The sequence below is a fragment of the Ascidiella aspersa genome, chromosome 7 (genome assembly GCF_963924565.1).
Source record: "Ascidiella aspersa chromosome 7, kaAscAspe10.2, whole genome shotgun sequence".
Classification (NCBI taxonomy): Eukaryota; Metazoa; Chordata; class Ascidiacea; order Phlebobranchia; family Ascidiidae; genus Ascidiella; species Ascidiella aspersa.
Window position 1 is genome coordinate 1,402,428 of NC_139453.1, and position 17,554 is coordinate 1,419,981.

The window sequence follows — 17,554 nt, forward strand, 5'->3', positions numbered from 1 at the left end:
AAGAAAAGGAATAACAGGTTTTGGCGAAAAAAACAAACAAAAAAATAAATTGTTGACTGATAAAAATATTCTTATACTCGTACATCGGACATACAACCGCACTAAAGTAACAAAACGAATCGCGAAATTTTGGGAAATTAATTGCATGTTGACTATTGAGGTACACAGCAATACAGATAACCAACTTAAATGGCGATGTAACGGCTAAAAAACAAGAAATATATTTTTTAAACGCTTTACTCGCAAACCCTTCAACTCGTTGTGCAACCCAATTTAGGAAGCTTAACCTTAAAACATTAGCGCTTGGGATGTCCGATACTTGACCGTTATTCCGATACCCGATATTTTTAACAAAAAGTATCGCGATCTGCCCGATACCAAGTGACGTCATTTCTATGCTAGAACAAAAAAAATAGAACACATTTAAACGTTTAAAAATTATTTTTGTAGGTTATTAGGCCAAAATTTGCTTCATCGCTGAGAAGTTTTTTTTTTATTTTTAATCCAGCATTTCTTGTTAAATTTACCATTGAAGATAGAAACAATTCCTTAGATCAAATTGCGACTAACATTCCTCTATTAATTTGGTATCGAATCGGTGCTGATATCACTCTATTATCGGACGAGTACCGATACTACCACTTGGCATCGGGTATCGGCTCCGATCCGATATTATCGGACATATTCAATTATCACTAAACCTTTTCCATCTCCGTAAAAAGATACGTCCTCGCGCTTTTTGGCAAGCTTGCGGATGGTACTCTCCATCTTGCGTAGAGTGCTTCTTGTATTTTCTCCATGGATGACAATAAACTTTGGAGGTTGTAGCAAGACATTGGAAATGAATAAAGAGTTATTCGAAACGTCCAAAATGATACCTACTTGTGCAATTCTGCATGGGCTTTAATATTCTTATTACGTCTTAATACAACCTCCAGCCACTCTGCTTCAAACTTTTCTATCTCGCTTCTTACAGTACGCACTCACGCCTATAGTAACACTCATAACTTTCTCCTCATGGTAATGCTGCAATCGAAGTAGTGCGGGTGATTTAACAATTTATCCCTAATAACGCACAACACACATCACAAGCCAAATAAAACCCAATGACGCCAATGAATTCGGCTGCGCGCGATGCGTCTTTATGACGTCATAAACATTCTGGATCGCGCGCAAATCGTGAATCAACATAACCGCATCACGCCTGGCTGCTCCTGGCGACGCGATATGTCCATTATGACGTCAATTAGCGTCAATAAAGGTTGTTAAGTCAACCTGCCAACTTAACGCAACCAAGACAGACGTGATTAGTAAACGTTGTAAAGATCTGTTTCTCATATAACCAGCAATAAAGTCATTATTATCGTTGTGTTATCGCGTCAAGAGTTATAGGTGTGTACATAACTCACATTCTAGATTGCGCATAGCGCAGTTTTAAGTTTAAATTAATTTAGTGGATTCAAACATGAACCTATAGTCAATATAAAAAGACTGTTTTAGAAATTTTAGCGTTTAAATAAAAAGAATGGAAATAAAGAGTAGACCGTTTTTATTGAGCTGGTTTTCATCCCATATAAATCGTTATCGTGCCAAGACTGCTAAATGTGTACACAAGTTCCAGACCGATCGGAACAATATTAGTAACTTAAGTATTTGGGGCAAATTTTTTACTTCAAACATACATTGGCAATCACCAAATAAGCCTAAAATAATATATAGATTTAAAACATAAACAAGTAAGCTGTTTAACAACGCTGATGTAGCTTCATTTCAATAAGTCGTGAATCTGATTGGTAGCCGGGTAACACTAATTTACGGAATGATGAATGGTCGGAACGCTCACAGTATTATTATTAAATATAATAACACTTGACCCACCTTCACCCAAACGCTAACCCCCACCCTAACCCAAATAATGTGCGTTGGTTTAATAATTGTTTTAACGGGGTAAGACTTAAATTAGTGAGCGTTCCGACCATTCATCATTCCGTAAATTAGTATTACCCTTTAGAATCCTACCATAGTTTTTTACGCAAAGAATACATTTTAGGCTAAACATTATACAATCAAAAGGCAACAACAACTACAAACGGTAATTTGCAGTTGCTAAATACACTCGTGTTTTTAACAATAACCCAGTGGTTCCCAACCTTTTATGTCTAGCGGCCCCCCTCAGAAATAATAAAAAGATTATGGAACCCCTACAAGATATTTTAGTTAATTCACTAGAATGTCGCAACAAACGGAACTGGGACAACACACACCAGCTCTTCACAACGTAGGAAGTTATAATTGGATTTATTTCACTCTAATCTCTACAAAAAAGTTGTAAGATTTGAGCAAAAATCAGAAATTAAAAAGTTCTCAAATATCTATCGTCGCCCTGAGTATTAGAAACGGCACCCCGGTTGAGAACCACTGCACTAACCTAATACAATTGTCAAACTACACAATTCTGCAAATCAAATCCGACAATCTCTGCAGAACCGTGCAAAACATAACTTATTCACTTGGTTGATGTCAGTGACGCCACTTGAATATTTTCCAACAACGCCCTGAAACAATAAACAGCACAACATCTCCAAGGCTGGACGTACGTACCTGTCATCTGTGCGTTTATAAAGTGGTTAACAAACACCAAGGTAGGAGGGGAATGCGTTTGTGTGCAAAGAGTTGAGGAGAAACTCCATTTGATTTTCGTACTTTAGGCCAATTTACAAGGACACTGGTTTGTGGGCTTTCTTATTTTCTTTAACCAAGTTTTCCTTTTTTATTAAGTTTTGGCTACATGGCTCATTTTGAGAAATATGCTCGGTTTTTTAATTTGGTTTTATTAAATTAAATTTTTGTCCAGTTTACATTTAGGAGCATCAAAAATTAACCAAACATAAACCAGTAGTAGCTAATCTTCTTTATAGCAAAAGTTTCGTTTCAAAAAATGAGCTGAAATATTTTATCCAACATAAAAAAGAAAAGCTCATTTTCTAACTACCTTTCTAGTGTTTTTATTCTGTATTTTTCCCTTTCGTTCTATATTTGTTGCACTTTTTAACGCAGTCGCGGTCCTTGTAATAGCGCCACATTTTCCTGCTCTTAGTGAACTGCATTTTTGCACATTTTTGATCTTTCGGCCCTGACGGCACCAAATGGGGGCTTAAAAACAGGGCCGGCTACTTTGTAAACGACCAATAAAGCTGGCCATTTGCGAGTCGCCGTCGTTCTCTCAACTCAGCAAATAACGATGGCTCGTATTGGCGCTTCAATAAACATTTGTAAATCAGGTCGTGCGTTGCTAATCAATTGACACGAGTGTTTGATTAAACTGTTACCCATTCGCAGACTAATAAAACGATCTCACCCATAAAAAATGAGTTCGGGGTCATGACGTCATTTAAATGGTGCGATTTATCTGTTGTTGAAAAGTAGAAACGGATATAAGCGCAGTGTAAAAAATATTTTGATTCTGCAGTGTCGGTTTGAATGACTCAACTTCCGAGGTATAAAGGTTTGTCTGAAACGTTTTCTCTTTGAACGACTCTCGTGTTGTTTTCCGCTACTTTTTTGGCTTCGTAGTTCATCACAGATTTAACAAACATATGAACCACTTCACTTCTAATAATCGCTTAAAATAAAAAAATATTACTATTTGAAACTATTTGCTTGTCTAACAACTACGCACGTGTAAAGAAAATGACATTTGTCGAGAGCATTTTCGGAAGATGCTTGAATGAAAGTTTTTATCGTGTAACATTTAACGATTTTAAACGGAAATAGTTTAAATCGCAATTTTTTTTTTGTATATTAGGTAAAATAGTGAAACAGTAATTAAAACAGTAACTTCGACCCGTAAGCAGGGACAAAATATCGGCGGTTTAGTCAAAAATTATATTTTAGAAACAACTTTGGAACACAATACACGTTTTTTAGTAATTTTATTAAAACTATCAAAGCAATAAAATTCGATATTATGGCTTTAATATTTTTATTAAAGAAACAGCTTATTCTTTACAAAAAAAAATAAAAGAAATGATACTTCAGGTGTAATTCACAGCTACGGAATCCTAGACATCTTATAGTGGTTCGCTCTGTTAAAATCTACCTACACTTTAAATTCAACAAACGAGTGGTAAGCATTTATTTATCGTTAGTTTCCTATAATATAAAGTTAGGAAGTCACTTAAACTAAATAGTTCAGGTCAAATAGCGTTTTGCTTCTGTAAAATAGAAAGCAAGACGCCGGTTTTTATGGAGTTTAGACAGTCAACTTAAGTTTCTGCAGCTAAACATTTATTTTTTATTTTTTTATAAAATCAGTAGCTATACAACTAGTTACAATTTGACACATGCGTCCATAAGTCAGTATCTTTCTTATACAATTGACTTTTTCTTAATCTTTTTTACCTCACGGCGCAACTTGCACACTTAAAAAACGTGGTGGCGCCACTAGCATGCTCGATTTTAATTGTTAGACCGGTATTTCTTATGAATTGCTTGCAAGTTTGTAATTCGTTAACCTCATAGTCGACTTATAACTGTAAGATAAAGGTATACATTTCGGCGCTGGTCTAGAATCCTACAAAAGCGTTGAAACAACAATTATTATTAAGGCACATTATTTGGGTTAGGGTGTCGATTAGTGTTTGGGCTAGGGTGGGCAAAATTTTAGTATTTAGTATGCTTAACCTACCCAAAGCTAAACGCTCACCCATACCCTAAGCCAAACAGTTTGCATTGTGGTAGGATTCCATAGCAGCGCCCATTTTTTCTAACTTGTACGCGGCGCACCAGTGAAGAAGCGCTGACTTCTACCTACAACACCAGCTTATGTTGTTGAATGACCAGGCGGCCCAGAACAACTATTACGAAACGACGAAGCAATGCTTGAGTGACTTTAACGACTCTCGATAGCTCCATTGGGTCGCATTCCACCTAATGACGTAATGCCCCTCAATGAACCCTGGGAGAAAATAGAGTTGTTCGCTGGGAAACATAACACCGCGATACACCGGTGGACATCTCGGACATCTGTGTTGTGTTTAGTTCACACAACAATAAAGAACACCTCGCTAAAGAATTTAATAGCGAGTCAACATATCTTAGTTCATAATCACTCTAAACTTCAACAATAAAGTTGCGATTATATCGCCGCACACATAAGTGAGTTCAACAATATACTTCAACAATTTCTTCACACAACAATAAGGAACACCTTGCTAAAGAATTTAATAGCGTGCCAACATAGTTTAGTTCTTAATCACTCTAAACTCGGCCCAGTAGGTTATACTTCTTAAGCGTTGCGCACAAAATAACTTATTTATATTTAGTGCTAATTGGGCATGGTAATCTGCTATGAAGCTTTTGATAACTCGGTAACCTTAAAGACTTAATACTTTTACATATGTGTATATAGGCCTATGTGTTTAAATTTTTTTGCCAAGTTAAACAGGTTGAGTAAATTGACATCTTAATAAAGACGATTCCACACGTTAATTGATGGTGATAGAAGTGCGCATCGAAACGTCTTTATCAACACAATGCTGATCAACTCGACTTACTCGGGTTCATTATTCAATTTCGAGTTACATTTCAGACCCGTGCATAGTGTACTTAAATATATTTATTTGTTGTTGTGCATGTTCTATTGCTTTGAAGTGTTGAATAGCGTGTCGCCATAGCACAATAATCAATCACTTAAACATCAAAATGCACGTATATTAATTTACGAACAAATTACATAATATTCACATAGCTTATCCTTGTTTTTGCCTCAATTTGAATGTGGATACACTTCATTCTAACTGAATAATAAATCTTGTGAAATAGCTAATTCAGTATAGAAAGCTAAGTGCAAGCGCAAATGACTCGATGATGCTGCGTATTTGCGCACCTTTGAGTGAACACTGACCACGTGTTTCCCGCTGGTATATTGCAGGCGTGGTCAAACTGAATTTGACATGTATTTTGGACTCTTTTATTCGAAGAACGACATTAAAAACGTCTTTAAAGAAGACAGTCTGTGGAAAACACTTGATATTTATTATTCGTTAGCTAGTTTTGATAAACTTTAATCTATTTTATGCGCTTCTTCAAACTTGTGAATTTCAGACAGGGGCTTGTGTTCTTAAAAGTTTGCGCACCCCGGGTGTGTAGTATGGAGGATTTTGTAAGCTGCTGTCACAAATCTACTGAAGTATGTACGACGCATTGCTTATCAATGAAAGTTACACACGTATACGTGTTTAACGACTGTGATCTAACCCTTCTGAGTCGTTTTTTGACCAACGATAACGGCTTATGTATAATAACAAAATAACGACGTAAGTGGATAAACAAAGCATGTGGATGTAGCAACAAATTAAACAAGAACACATAAAGGCATAGACAAGAAATAACGCTTTAGTTAGAGCTAGAGTTAGTAAATTTCCATTGCAAAACATTTCACTGTCTAAGTCACTTAGTCAAATATTTTACACTTTCTAGGTCTGCTTTTAGGTTTTAACTGTTTTATTTTACTTTATTTACAAGCAATTGAAATTTTTTAGATATTTTAAAACCTAGAAAATACAAAACTGTTTCTACATTCCTTTATAAAACATCTCAAACTGATTTCTACACAGCTTGATGATAGGATGTTAAAACACATTTGCTTGGCCTAGTTTAGCTGACCTATCTAGCACTCATTTGATGCCAGAGTGCAATTTAATTTAAATGCATGTAAGCAATCTGAAATGAAAGTCTAATCTGTATTTACACAGAACAGAACAATTAAGTTTTTACATCAGAGAAAAAAATAAAAAAATAATGCATTTTAACTTTTATAAAGCAAAATAACTTATTATACATTACATTTTAATTGATCAAATCTTACAATATTTAAATACAAATAAATATGGTATATATTAATTTAAATATATATCAATTTGTATTTAACTATTCTTAGAATTGACTGTGGCTTAAAGTAATGCTGCACAAATAATAAAACAGGCTTTGTGACTTACAGCAAAAATGACAAATCTAAATATCTCTTATGATAAACAAGGTTTAAAGCCACGGCAAAAAACATTGTTGTAACTATTAAACATTAACCAACTACTTAAAAACAGCAATACGATAAAAGTCAAACACACAAAAGGCCTTAGAAGTGTCATCAACTGTTTATTTTAATGGAGCCTCTGGTATGTAATGTTAAATTTATTGATTAAAACTTGAAACAAATGTTATAAAAACAATTTTACTGCAGTTTTTTATATTAAAAAATAATAATTAAGTTGAATAACAATTGGCAAAATATAAATATTAAAAAGCGTTATATCAAACTTTTACTAAATGATTAACTTTATAAAGATAATTGTAAGGTAAAATGTGCAGCGTCAAATTTCCAAGTGCGCAATATCCAGATTATCCTACCACAACTTAACAACAGATGTTAACTAAGTATAAATTTTGTAAATACACATGTGTAATTGATTTAGATGTGCACCAAAAGTGTATTCAATGAATCTTAGTTGGCACCTTCCACAGAATATAAACTGGCTGAAAAGTACATAAGATCAAACAATCACACTCAGCCTGCATTTCATGGCACTTCACGCCGAGATATCAGGAGTGTGCCTGCCACACAATGCAGACTGGGATCACAACAGGTTTTACACTTGAATGCAACTTGAATTCCTAATAAAAACAACTGTCGGTATAGATGGTTTGCCTTGTAAAATGTAGGCGGTTGTGATAGTTAAAAACTTATAGTTTATATATCGATTTAAACTACTTTATTGTCCGGGTTAATAGCCCCTTCCTATTAACCTTTATACAAAACTAAAGCATAATTTCCATGCTGACTGTTACATGCAAATATTTAACGAGGATCTTGTTACTTTTGCATACAAAACAAAGCGACAGGTTAAAACAAACTACCACAAGAAAACAATCTTTATACGCAAAGAACTAATTACTTTAATTACTTTGCAACTATAAACTTTAACTTTTTACAAGAATTAAATTTGTTTACATTTGTCAGCGACGTCATGGTAGTTAAATCCAATGAGGGCGACGCAATTTTATAATAGTTGTTTTTTCAAAGCAAGTTTAGTGGTTCATAGGCTTGATTTAAATCTCTTTGGTGTGTCAAATAAAATCAAAACTAGCACAAAGTAACTAAAATAATACAGTTAAAAACGTTATACTCGTACTTAACATATGAAACTACGAACAAAAATATGTAGTTGCCAATAAATATTTACTTTTATTCAACGTAGTGTAACGATTTTTGGCAAAATGTCTTATTTTTGACGTTATTATCGGCAAAATATCTGTCATTTATTTGCTCATTTGCCAATTAAATTGTGAGATTGTAGGGCTGATATGATGTTAGCCTTTTAATGTGTTGTGTAGGAACAAAAATCCAATTTTGGAAACTGGTTCGTAGCGTTTTAGTGACATCCAGTGGTAACATCTAAAAATATTTATTACTAAATCAAAATTGGACAAACAATCGTCAATTAGTTTATTTTGGCGCTTTATGTCATTGTTATTAAAAATCAAAATAAACAAACAAAACCTTCCTGTTGAGCCAAACTTTTGCTGTAGAACCTTGACACATTAGAAATGTCTAATACTTATGGAATGCACCTTTAAATAATTCTGCATAAATTTTATAAAGACTAAAATATTCCAATAGTTTTATTTAAAAATGAGAATATAAAACACGTGGAGATGAATATACTTTGAAAAAACAAAAAAAGGGTTTGAAATAAATATAGCACCTAGAAAAAGCAGCGAACAATTAACAAAATATCATGTACCCCTTAAATGTGTGGATTTGAAACGGTGATATTTGGCACATTTTGGCACGTTATATAATAAACAGAACACAACATTGGCAATTGATAAAATACACAGTAAGCTGACATGTCTTTCTTTAAATTCGGATTGGTTGGTGGCATTTGGCATCATTAAATGGCGTAAAATAAAGTAGAAAAGTAAGTAGTAAACGGCATTCATTCGTATAACTATAGGCCTATGTCGTATCGTCCATAATAAGCAATCGTAAGTACAAATAAATCATTAGAAACAATAAAAAAAATTAGCAATAACAAAATGTGTCATTTTAAACAAGAAATGATGTAAACCTAGTTCAATAATGTGTATAAAATGACATTAAAGTCTCGCACACAAGTAAAAAAACATACTGGAATCACTAGAAATGCGAAGCCATATATAAATAAAGAAACAGTTATATATCTAGAACGCGTGTAACAAAACAACAAAAATGATGCAAAACTTTAGGGTAATTAAGGAAAAAAAATAGCGTTCAAACTAAAATGGCGAACAAAAAAAAAACTTTAAAGAAGAGTTGCACACCTATAGCGTAATTGAAAGAAGTGCTGAAAAATTTGACTTAATTGCATTAAAATGCCTAAAAATAACGTTTAAACTAAAAGCATAAGAATGATTTAAACTAGAAAAAAGTGAATGAAATAAAATTAATAATGTAACCCTATTGCATTCAATAACATCAAAAAGAAATAAACAAACACTTTGGCCGCACCCCGACACTAAAAAAAAACATCAATGCTGCCGTCCAGTGGTGCGATTAGCATCTGGATTTTTGACACACTGGCAACTGATTGGAATCAACAGAAGGTGCGTTGAGCCGTCACGGGCCTCGAATATTACGCCACGAAGGTCAAACCTGACCGCGTATAGGCGCCGGGATAGGTGTCGGGCCCGGTGAACCGGGTCATGGCACCGTTCCTTGCACGTCACGGTCCCGTACACATCGGGATTGACGTCATCGCAGATCAGTGTTGCGTGACTGAAGTGAGCGAACCCACGATGGTTGTGCTTGTGACGCCTCGTTACTCTACAGTTGTGGTCGTGGAGAAAACTGTAAAAAATATGCTTAAAATTATTTATAGGACGATAATGATAGTATAAATGTAACATTTCTTAGCAAAAAAGAGATATTTTTTTTATAAAAAAGATTCTGTAAATACCTTTTTAAGATTTTGATACAATTTGTCTTTATATAGTGCCGTATCAGTGGATCACCCTACTACGGTCATTTACAAAGATTATGTAGATACCTTCAAACCAGAATTTGATCACGCCGTAATAAAATGGTTTGCTGTACGTTACAATTAGAACCATTTTGTTAGCCAAATTTAGATACTTTTAAAATATCTTAAAATTGATACATTCTGCGAACATTTAAAGGTCAATTATTTTAACATTATATAGCACAATATTATAAGTACAAAGTAATACTCCTTCGATTTGGTAATTTTGCTTTCGTAGCCTTATTATTCAGAAATTGTTAAGAAAGACCTTTTGATTAAAGTTGATTAAACCAGCATACAGGGCCTGGGCAACACATGAACTTCCGAAATCTCCCAAAACAACGAACCACTTACCTTAAAGTCCTGTTGTCGTCTAAACCGAAGCGCTTCCATTTGTCAATTGCAATGTTTTTTGACTTTCCAAGAGCTGGACTTGCAAATATAACCACCAAACAGAAAACAGCCAAAATAATCTGCAATGGGACAGCAATGTTAAAATGTAGCAATCATAAGGGTTGTTGTAAAATATGTTAATCAAAGCAACTTGTAGTGTCTTTATGCAACCCCACAAAAAACATAATAATTTTATTATAGTAACTCAATATTGAAATCTAAGTCAGCACTTTGGCGTCAAAAAAGTTGAACTATTCGCGCAATTGATGTTTTAATTTTGTCACTGTTCATTCTTTACTAAGTGATATCTCACACTAAATTTTAAAGTTTTCTCAATCTGTTTCAAAGCACCTGGCTCTGTTCGTCACAGCATGAAATGTGATAAAAAAAAATTTAACGCGTAGGAAATTATTAAAAGTGAATAGACGGTTGCTGCCAGGAATTAAAGCCTATCAATTGTAAAATGTTCTCACCATTTCTTCCCTTGCTGGAAGAGCAAGTTTTAAATTAAAATTATAATAAATGGGCCATTTAACATATCGAAATAACCAGAATTAAGTTGGGAAATTTAAAATAACGACTTATTCCATTAAAACATTACTAAAAAAAGTTTAATCCAAATTTAGCGCAGCTTCTTACCTTGATTGACATCTTTGCTTAAAATACTTCCTAATTTTATTTTCACACAAATAAATAGCTTTGCTCTTGCTGTTGTTCGTATAAACTTTCACCGAAAGATCTGGTATAATTTCCATGGCTGCAGCTGTCCGTATATATCCTTTATCCACCAAACCGAGATTCTAATACCGTTCCAGGGAAATTTGAAGCTTTTGTTTTATTTTCAGCAATTAATGAGGAAAAACACCGAGGAGCAGCAATTAACCACACACAGAACCACCCACGCTACTTGTAATGTTTGAATGCACCGGGCATTCTTTATTATGGACTCTCCAGCTGTTATGTGTTCTTGCATGCCGGCCTGTATTTGTATTAGCTACATAACGACTGTTTAAATCAACACGGCCTCGGTAAGCAGCGTGAGATCGTGAAAATCCAAGCACAACGAACTGGCTCTCGGGTCCAGCTATTGACACCTTACGTTTTGTGACCTGTTGGATTTGTTGCGTAATTTTATCGGGCAAGAAACAGAAGCGGGTCTAGGGGGAAAGGGATTTTTCACAAATGACGTAAAACCATGACGTCAAATAACTTAAATTAGTTGACGGTGCCTAAAGAAACTTCAAAAAAATAAAAAGTAAAATATCAAATTTTATTTTTTAATTTTATTTTCTTGGGTGGTATACAAATTCATCGATCCACCCTTATAAAAAACAATGGCTTAAATAAAACAAAGTAGGCTAACAAGCTTTTTTATATCATAAAAGTTTTTATTTCGACATTACCTGTACAGTGTAGTTAGCCATTGCTAAAAAGTTTGAAATGGCAGTTTTGCCCAGCTTCAGTCTGTGCACAAGTCTGTCTTGAGAAATTCCAAAGTGTGCCGCGAAACTTTTTGGAATATTGGAAAATAAATTATTCGTATATTACAAATGAACATGCACATTAGCATGGAAGGCTTGAATGGACACTATTGATGGGATAACTGATATGGCATTTATAGGTTGCTTTGTCGTGTAGTGAGGAAATTAAAGTAACTTGGTTAGGCAGAAAATTGGCCGTGTTGTTTTTATTTATTTGCAAGCAGGAAATTTTACCAGCGCTGTTTCAGCAAAAAAATCAAACAATGAAATTTATTTCTACCGCTACGAGCGCTATTTTAACAAAATATTTTTCGTTTAAAATCTAATTTATTAGTAGAAAATGTTTAAATCTTAGTATTTTTAAACTTTCTTAGCAAATAGTTATAAATTCCCTGATAATTTCAGATTTATAGTGATTTAGTTTTTCTGTCATTTCAGTTTTAAAAGTTTTGATAACAAATGTGTAAATCGAAGCCATTATGCTTGCCGGACGTTTTGGCGGTAAATTTATTCTGCAAATCCTTAAAAATGTAAACTTTATCCCAAATTTACACAATTTTGATTAAAAATCGAAATAATTTCTACCATAGCAAAATATTTATGTTGTAAAACACAAGGCCGTGAACACGTGATCATCAAACTGGAGGGTCATTGGTTGAAATCCCGACCAAGATGGCGACTCTGTCTGGCTTCGAACCAGCGATCCAATAACTTGCGTGCGATGTGAGTTTATGGGTGTTTTTCAAGTGTTTTAACCGTTTTTTGTGGCGATTTGCATTGATTTGGAGAATAAAATGTATTTAAATACACTTAAAGTGGAGATTTTTTTGATATTATGTTAGATTTAAGTTATAAAACACAATTTTAGCGTGCATGTAATACAACTAGCAGTATTACAGCATATGTTGTCTGTTTAATTTTTATTGGCCAGCCTTACTTTTTATTTTAAATTATGTTTGATTGGCAAAGAACAACAAACTGTTTAATTGTTTAGCAAAATATTGCTGAAATATAACTTTTATTTAAATAGATACAATTCTAATCTACAATCACAGTTTTTTATATTGCAGTTTTTCATTTATATCTTCTTGTATCATTGTAAGCTGCACAACATTATTACAGAATGATGGTCAAAATCTCCATGTTTTGAAGTGCAATTATTATTACAATCACTTTTTAAAAAATAAAATGTTTTTATATCATTTTTCTAGATTTTAATACAGATTCTTGATAGAACAGCTACAAGGAATGTCATGTGCTGATTAAACCCTTTAAATGTACAACTAACTTTCAAAAAAACTTCTGCCTGGAACTTAATTGCAGCCTGTCTTTCAAACATGGATATCTTTCAAATTTGTGTTGAAGAGGTTGCATTAGAAGGATTGGACGGTATTACATTTCCATCTTTGTGGAAAAGATTTTCGTCAAGGGAACCCACAATCACTGTTGTTTTATCGGACTCATTGAAGCAACATTTGTGGAAATATTTAGTTGATAACAAAGACTTCAGGTTCTATGTGCTAAATGAAAAAAGACCAGACGCGATTATTTTCAACAGGTAGGCTCAGTGTTTATTGTTGTGTTTAATTTGTTAATTTATTTGCAGATTGATTTAAACAGGGCTTCATAAACATAATAACCTGTAGCCATAATTTATGATTTACTAAAACTTTATGTCACTCATGCTAAGTCAGTTAGAAAAGTTCAGCTTTTGTAGAGAAAATAGAGTTCAGTGCAGAGTCCAGCTTCAGCTAAATTAACCGTCCCCATAGAGTCTGTATTACCCAGAGCCCTGCTTTTTGTTACCCTTCAGACTTCAAAACCTTGTTGTTACATGTATTAGTTGTTAAAATAGTACAATTTTTTAGTAGTAGACTTGATTTGCATTCATGTTTACAGATTTCAGTGAAATAAAAGATCATAGATAAAACATAAAAATAATGTAGCTCTTGGGTACACTATGCACGGATCGGTAATGTAGCTTAATAATAAATTTCAAAGCCAAAAAGGTGGAGTAAATCGACATCATCTTGATTAAGACGTTTCGATACGAACTTGTATCATCTTCAGTTAGTAACTAACTGAAGATGATACAAGTTCGTATCGAAACGTCTTAATGTATCTCTACAGGTGAATTGTAAGACTTTTGCGCGACCCCAAGTTTGTGAATCCCTTGAGCTTTAACCATACAAATATAATTAGGTTCACAGGTCACGACCCCTTAACTGGCAACAGGATTGCAGTCGCTCCTGATGAATTGGACGTAGCTGTTGAGGTTTACACTGTGAAGCCTATTGATGACATTGTGTTAAAAGTCAAGGTACCTATAAATGGCAATGTGGTGTATTTTGTTTGGTTTGCTTAACCCATTGATGCTAGTCGCATATCTTGGTAAACAACGAATGCCTATCTATACCACTTGGCATCAAAATTCATTTACAATCTTACACAACAGATATATAATATAAAATAGTTCAAAAATAGATTGCTATTAAAACATTCTCGTATAAAATTAATTCTTACAGAAGGCTGGGCAAGTCTGTTAAACAACCACTAGTGTAGTAAAAACATTTTTTAGGTAAAATGATTAAATAACTACCATTTCCCCTTATTATATATTCATGCGGTAATATGGTAATTATTTGTAAAATTAGTCAAAATAAACACATTTAAAATTTAAAAGGGTTCATGCAAAGAATACAAAACAAGAATGGATGTAACTGATATTCTCAAGAAAGAAAAAGTGGATTTAAAAACAGCGATGGATCGGTAAGCCACTGAAACGGTTAAATTGCTCAGAATAATTAAAACATAAATAAGAGACTGGTAACAATTATCTAAATAGAACTTTCAATTGTCCAAAATCTAAATCCTCACCAGAGTTTTCGTGTTCGATTGCTTTTTATTTCACAAAAATAGAATTATTTTTCAGACATGTTTGTTTGTATTCAGCAGTATGTTTAAGTAAATTTGAACAATTTTATTATTATTTGATCAAGGAATTTAATTTCTCGTAAGATTAGCTGTAATCTTTTTAGATTTGGAGCTCAATCTCTAGTCGTCGTTGCTTCACAAAGTGTGCGAGAATATTACTTGCTTCCTCCAGGACATAACCCACAGGTTTAAATCTTGTTCTGTTTTTAAAGGGATGTATGTTTTGCAAAGATAGCCTTATTGTTTCCCAAAAGTACTACTTTTATCTTGATTAATTGTCTAATATGTACTTAAAATATAAATGAAAAAAATAAATAATTTTGGAAATTTTAACTGATTGCTTCGTAAAAGTATTACTTGCGTTTCAAATAATCGTTTATCATAGAAAAAAAAAGGAATTAAAAAATTGTAACCTAAAATAACTAATATAACTGCAATGCTTTGAAATGATACTAGTTTACTCAGTAAAAAAGTATAAAAAGATGTTTCAATATCAACTGAGCCAGAGCTTTATTAAATTGCTTTTGTTTTTTAGTTGATAGAGAATTTATCTGAGATTGAGTATTGCATTCTGGAGAGGATCGGTCGCTCAAGATGGCAGGGCGAATTACAAACATATTTGAACACCGTTGTTTTTAAGTGAGTTTATTGGTAAAACTAACATAATAATTTTACGGTTAGCTGGAATTGGATCAAATTAATAAATATACATACATTTTTCAGTATATATATTTTTATACAATTTTATGTTAAGTAATAACGATGTGTTGTTGTCACTTAATGTGAGTTATTTGTGTTGTGATTTACCCATTACTAGCAAACTCTTTCATTTAGTTATAAAGACCTAACACCATTGTAAATCTCATACTTGCATTTAAGGCCAAAATCCTAATAATTTTAACATCTACATATTGTTTATCTAAACATAAGTTGTCATTTCAAAGTAATATGTTTTATTATTACTTTGCTTTGCCATAATTTTAGTGAAATTTGAAATCATAAAGCACAATGTGTTACAAAACATTAAATTTACCTAATTTATTTATTATTTTCTCCCCAGGAACCAAAAGACCTCCCATATCCATTACATTATGAAGTCTCTCTACAGTAAGGGGATTGTATGCAAGCAGAACTACAGCTACGAAAGGTAATGTTGTGTTCTACACATGCAGATGTCTGGAAACTTTGACTAACCAGTCATAATAATTATGTTGAGTCACGGTGTCTTAATTTGATCCATTTCTTGATAAGAAAGGTGCAGTGGTGTTGAGGCCAGTGACATTTTAGCACTTGCATATTTTTTTCACAGAAATACGCAAAAAAAACAAAAAAGGTAATTGTTATTTTTTTAAGTTTAGAACGCCAATTTTCTCATTTAGCTTTTGTTTGCCGACATCTGCATAATCTAGGGTTTCTGAAACTGGGTTCTGTGAACCCGTTTTGGGAACATAGACTAGTTTTAGGGAAGTCAAATATGTTTTTTCAAGGGTTGTGGTTAAGAAGTTTAAGAATCCTGGCAACCAACTAAAATATGTGTTTAAACAAACAATGATTTAAACCTGTAACCTTTTTTAAATTACTAGAAATAAGGGTCATTATCCCAAGGTCTGGATTATTGCTGTTATTCTGTTTTTTAATAGTTTATTTACTCACAGAGGCGATAAAGCGAATAAGCTCTACCAGCAAGTCCTTCTCAACCTGAGCCACTATAAGCCAGACGTTCGATCAGGTTCGGACAGAAAGACCGATGAGATTTGTAGTTTACTCGAAGCTGCTCCAAACCAAACCATGTCTGTGTTCACCATAAAAGCAAGCATCGTAAGTCTGTCTGTTCGCCACTTTTCAGTTTCGTTAAATTTTCTAGTAATTTTTAATTTGGTGGAACCTGCTGTGAGAAAATTTTTCAGGCCATTATATTGTTTCATATAAATGTTTTTATGTGTTGAATAGGTATTTGTGCTATGACACATTCAACTCTTATCCTTCTAGAAGAATAACCAAAGTTTTGGCTGTTTTTACCTGAGCCATTTTGTTTTAGTACTGCATTATAATTTTGTTGAACGGGTTTACAATTACAGCCTATAGAAATGTCTTTTTGGGGAATTTTTTTATTTTTTTATATAAATTGTTGTCATTCTGTGTTTTTGCAGGAAATAAGCGACTCGACTTTCAAAAAGCTGAAACGAAAGCTGCTATCGCTCGGAGTTCTTAAAGTTCTCCCTAAAGGAAAAGAGAAACGGAAAAGGGGCGACGTCGACCTGCAGCTTATTAAGGTGACGAAAATGATACAAACATAGAATTTCTAATGTTACCAAATTGCTGCACCAGGCTTTCAGTTTGGGTCAGTGGTCAGGTTCATCCAAGTCACCAGTTCTAAATGTTTAGTTACCTTCAAGTTTCAAGCAGGTTAAATCAATTTGAGCTATTAACATAAATGATGTCATTCGGACTTTGGTTTTCAGAACGTTTTTATTATTTTATATATTGCAATGTCAAACGTTTTATAAAATTTCATGCTAAAGGTTTAACTGAGGATGGATTTGGCTTTTCAGTTTGGCTTCCCACAACTCTGCCTTTAAGTTAATATAGTAATATCAGTAATTTCCTGAGGATGTTGTAGGCGCTACTGCTTTGTCCCAAAGTTTATTTGGAATGAAATGTTTTATAAAGTTTGCTTATATCAGGCTT

The 17,554-nt window shown here is 33.5% G+C and overlaps 1 protein-coding gene across 1 annotated transcript in view; it reads left to right on the forward strand.

Moving 5' to 3' along the window:
* The first annotated feature begins 13,269 nt into the window (after nucleotides 1-13,269).
* Nucleotides 13,270-17,554, forward strand: part of LOC146137202 (general transcription factor 3C polypeptide 1-like) — a 34,150-nt gene continuing 29,865 nt past the window's right edge. Inside the window, exons 1-8 of the mRNA XM_083393765.1 lie at nucleotides 13,270-13,490; nucleotides 14,135-14,246; nucleotides 14,616-14,701; nucleotides 14,971-15,052; nucleotides 15,402-15,505; nucleotides 15,927-16,013; nucleotides 16,522-16,684; nucleotides 17,017-17,139. Of these exons, the coding sequence (XP_083249891.1) occupies nucleotides 13,270-13,490; nucleotides 14,135-14,246; nucleotides 14,616-14,701; nucleotides 14,971-15,052; nucleotides 15,402-15,505; nucleotides 15,927-16,013; nucleotides 16,522-16,684; nucleotides 17,017-17,139 (978 nt within the window). The remainder of the gene's footprint in view (nucleotides 13,491-14,134; nucleotides 14,247-14,615; nucleotides 14,702-14,970; nucleotides 15,053-15,401; nucleotides 15,506-15,926; nucleotides 16,014-16,521; nucleotides 16,685-17,016; nucleotides 17,140-17,554) is intronic.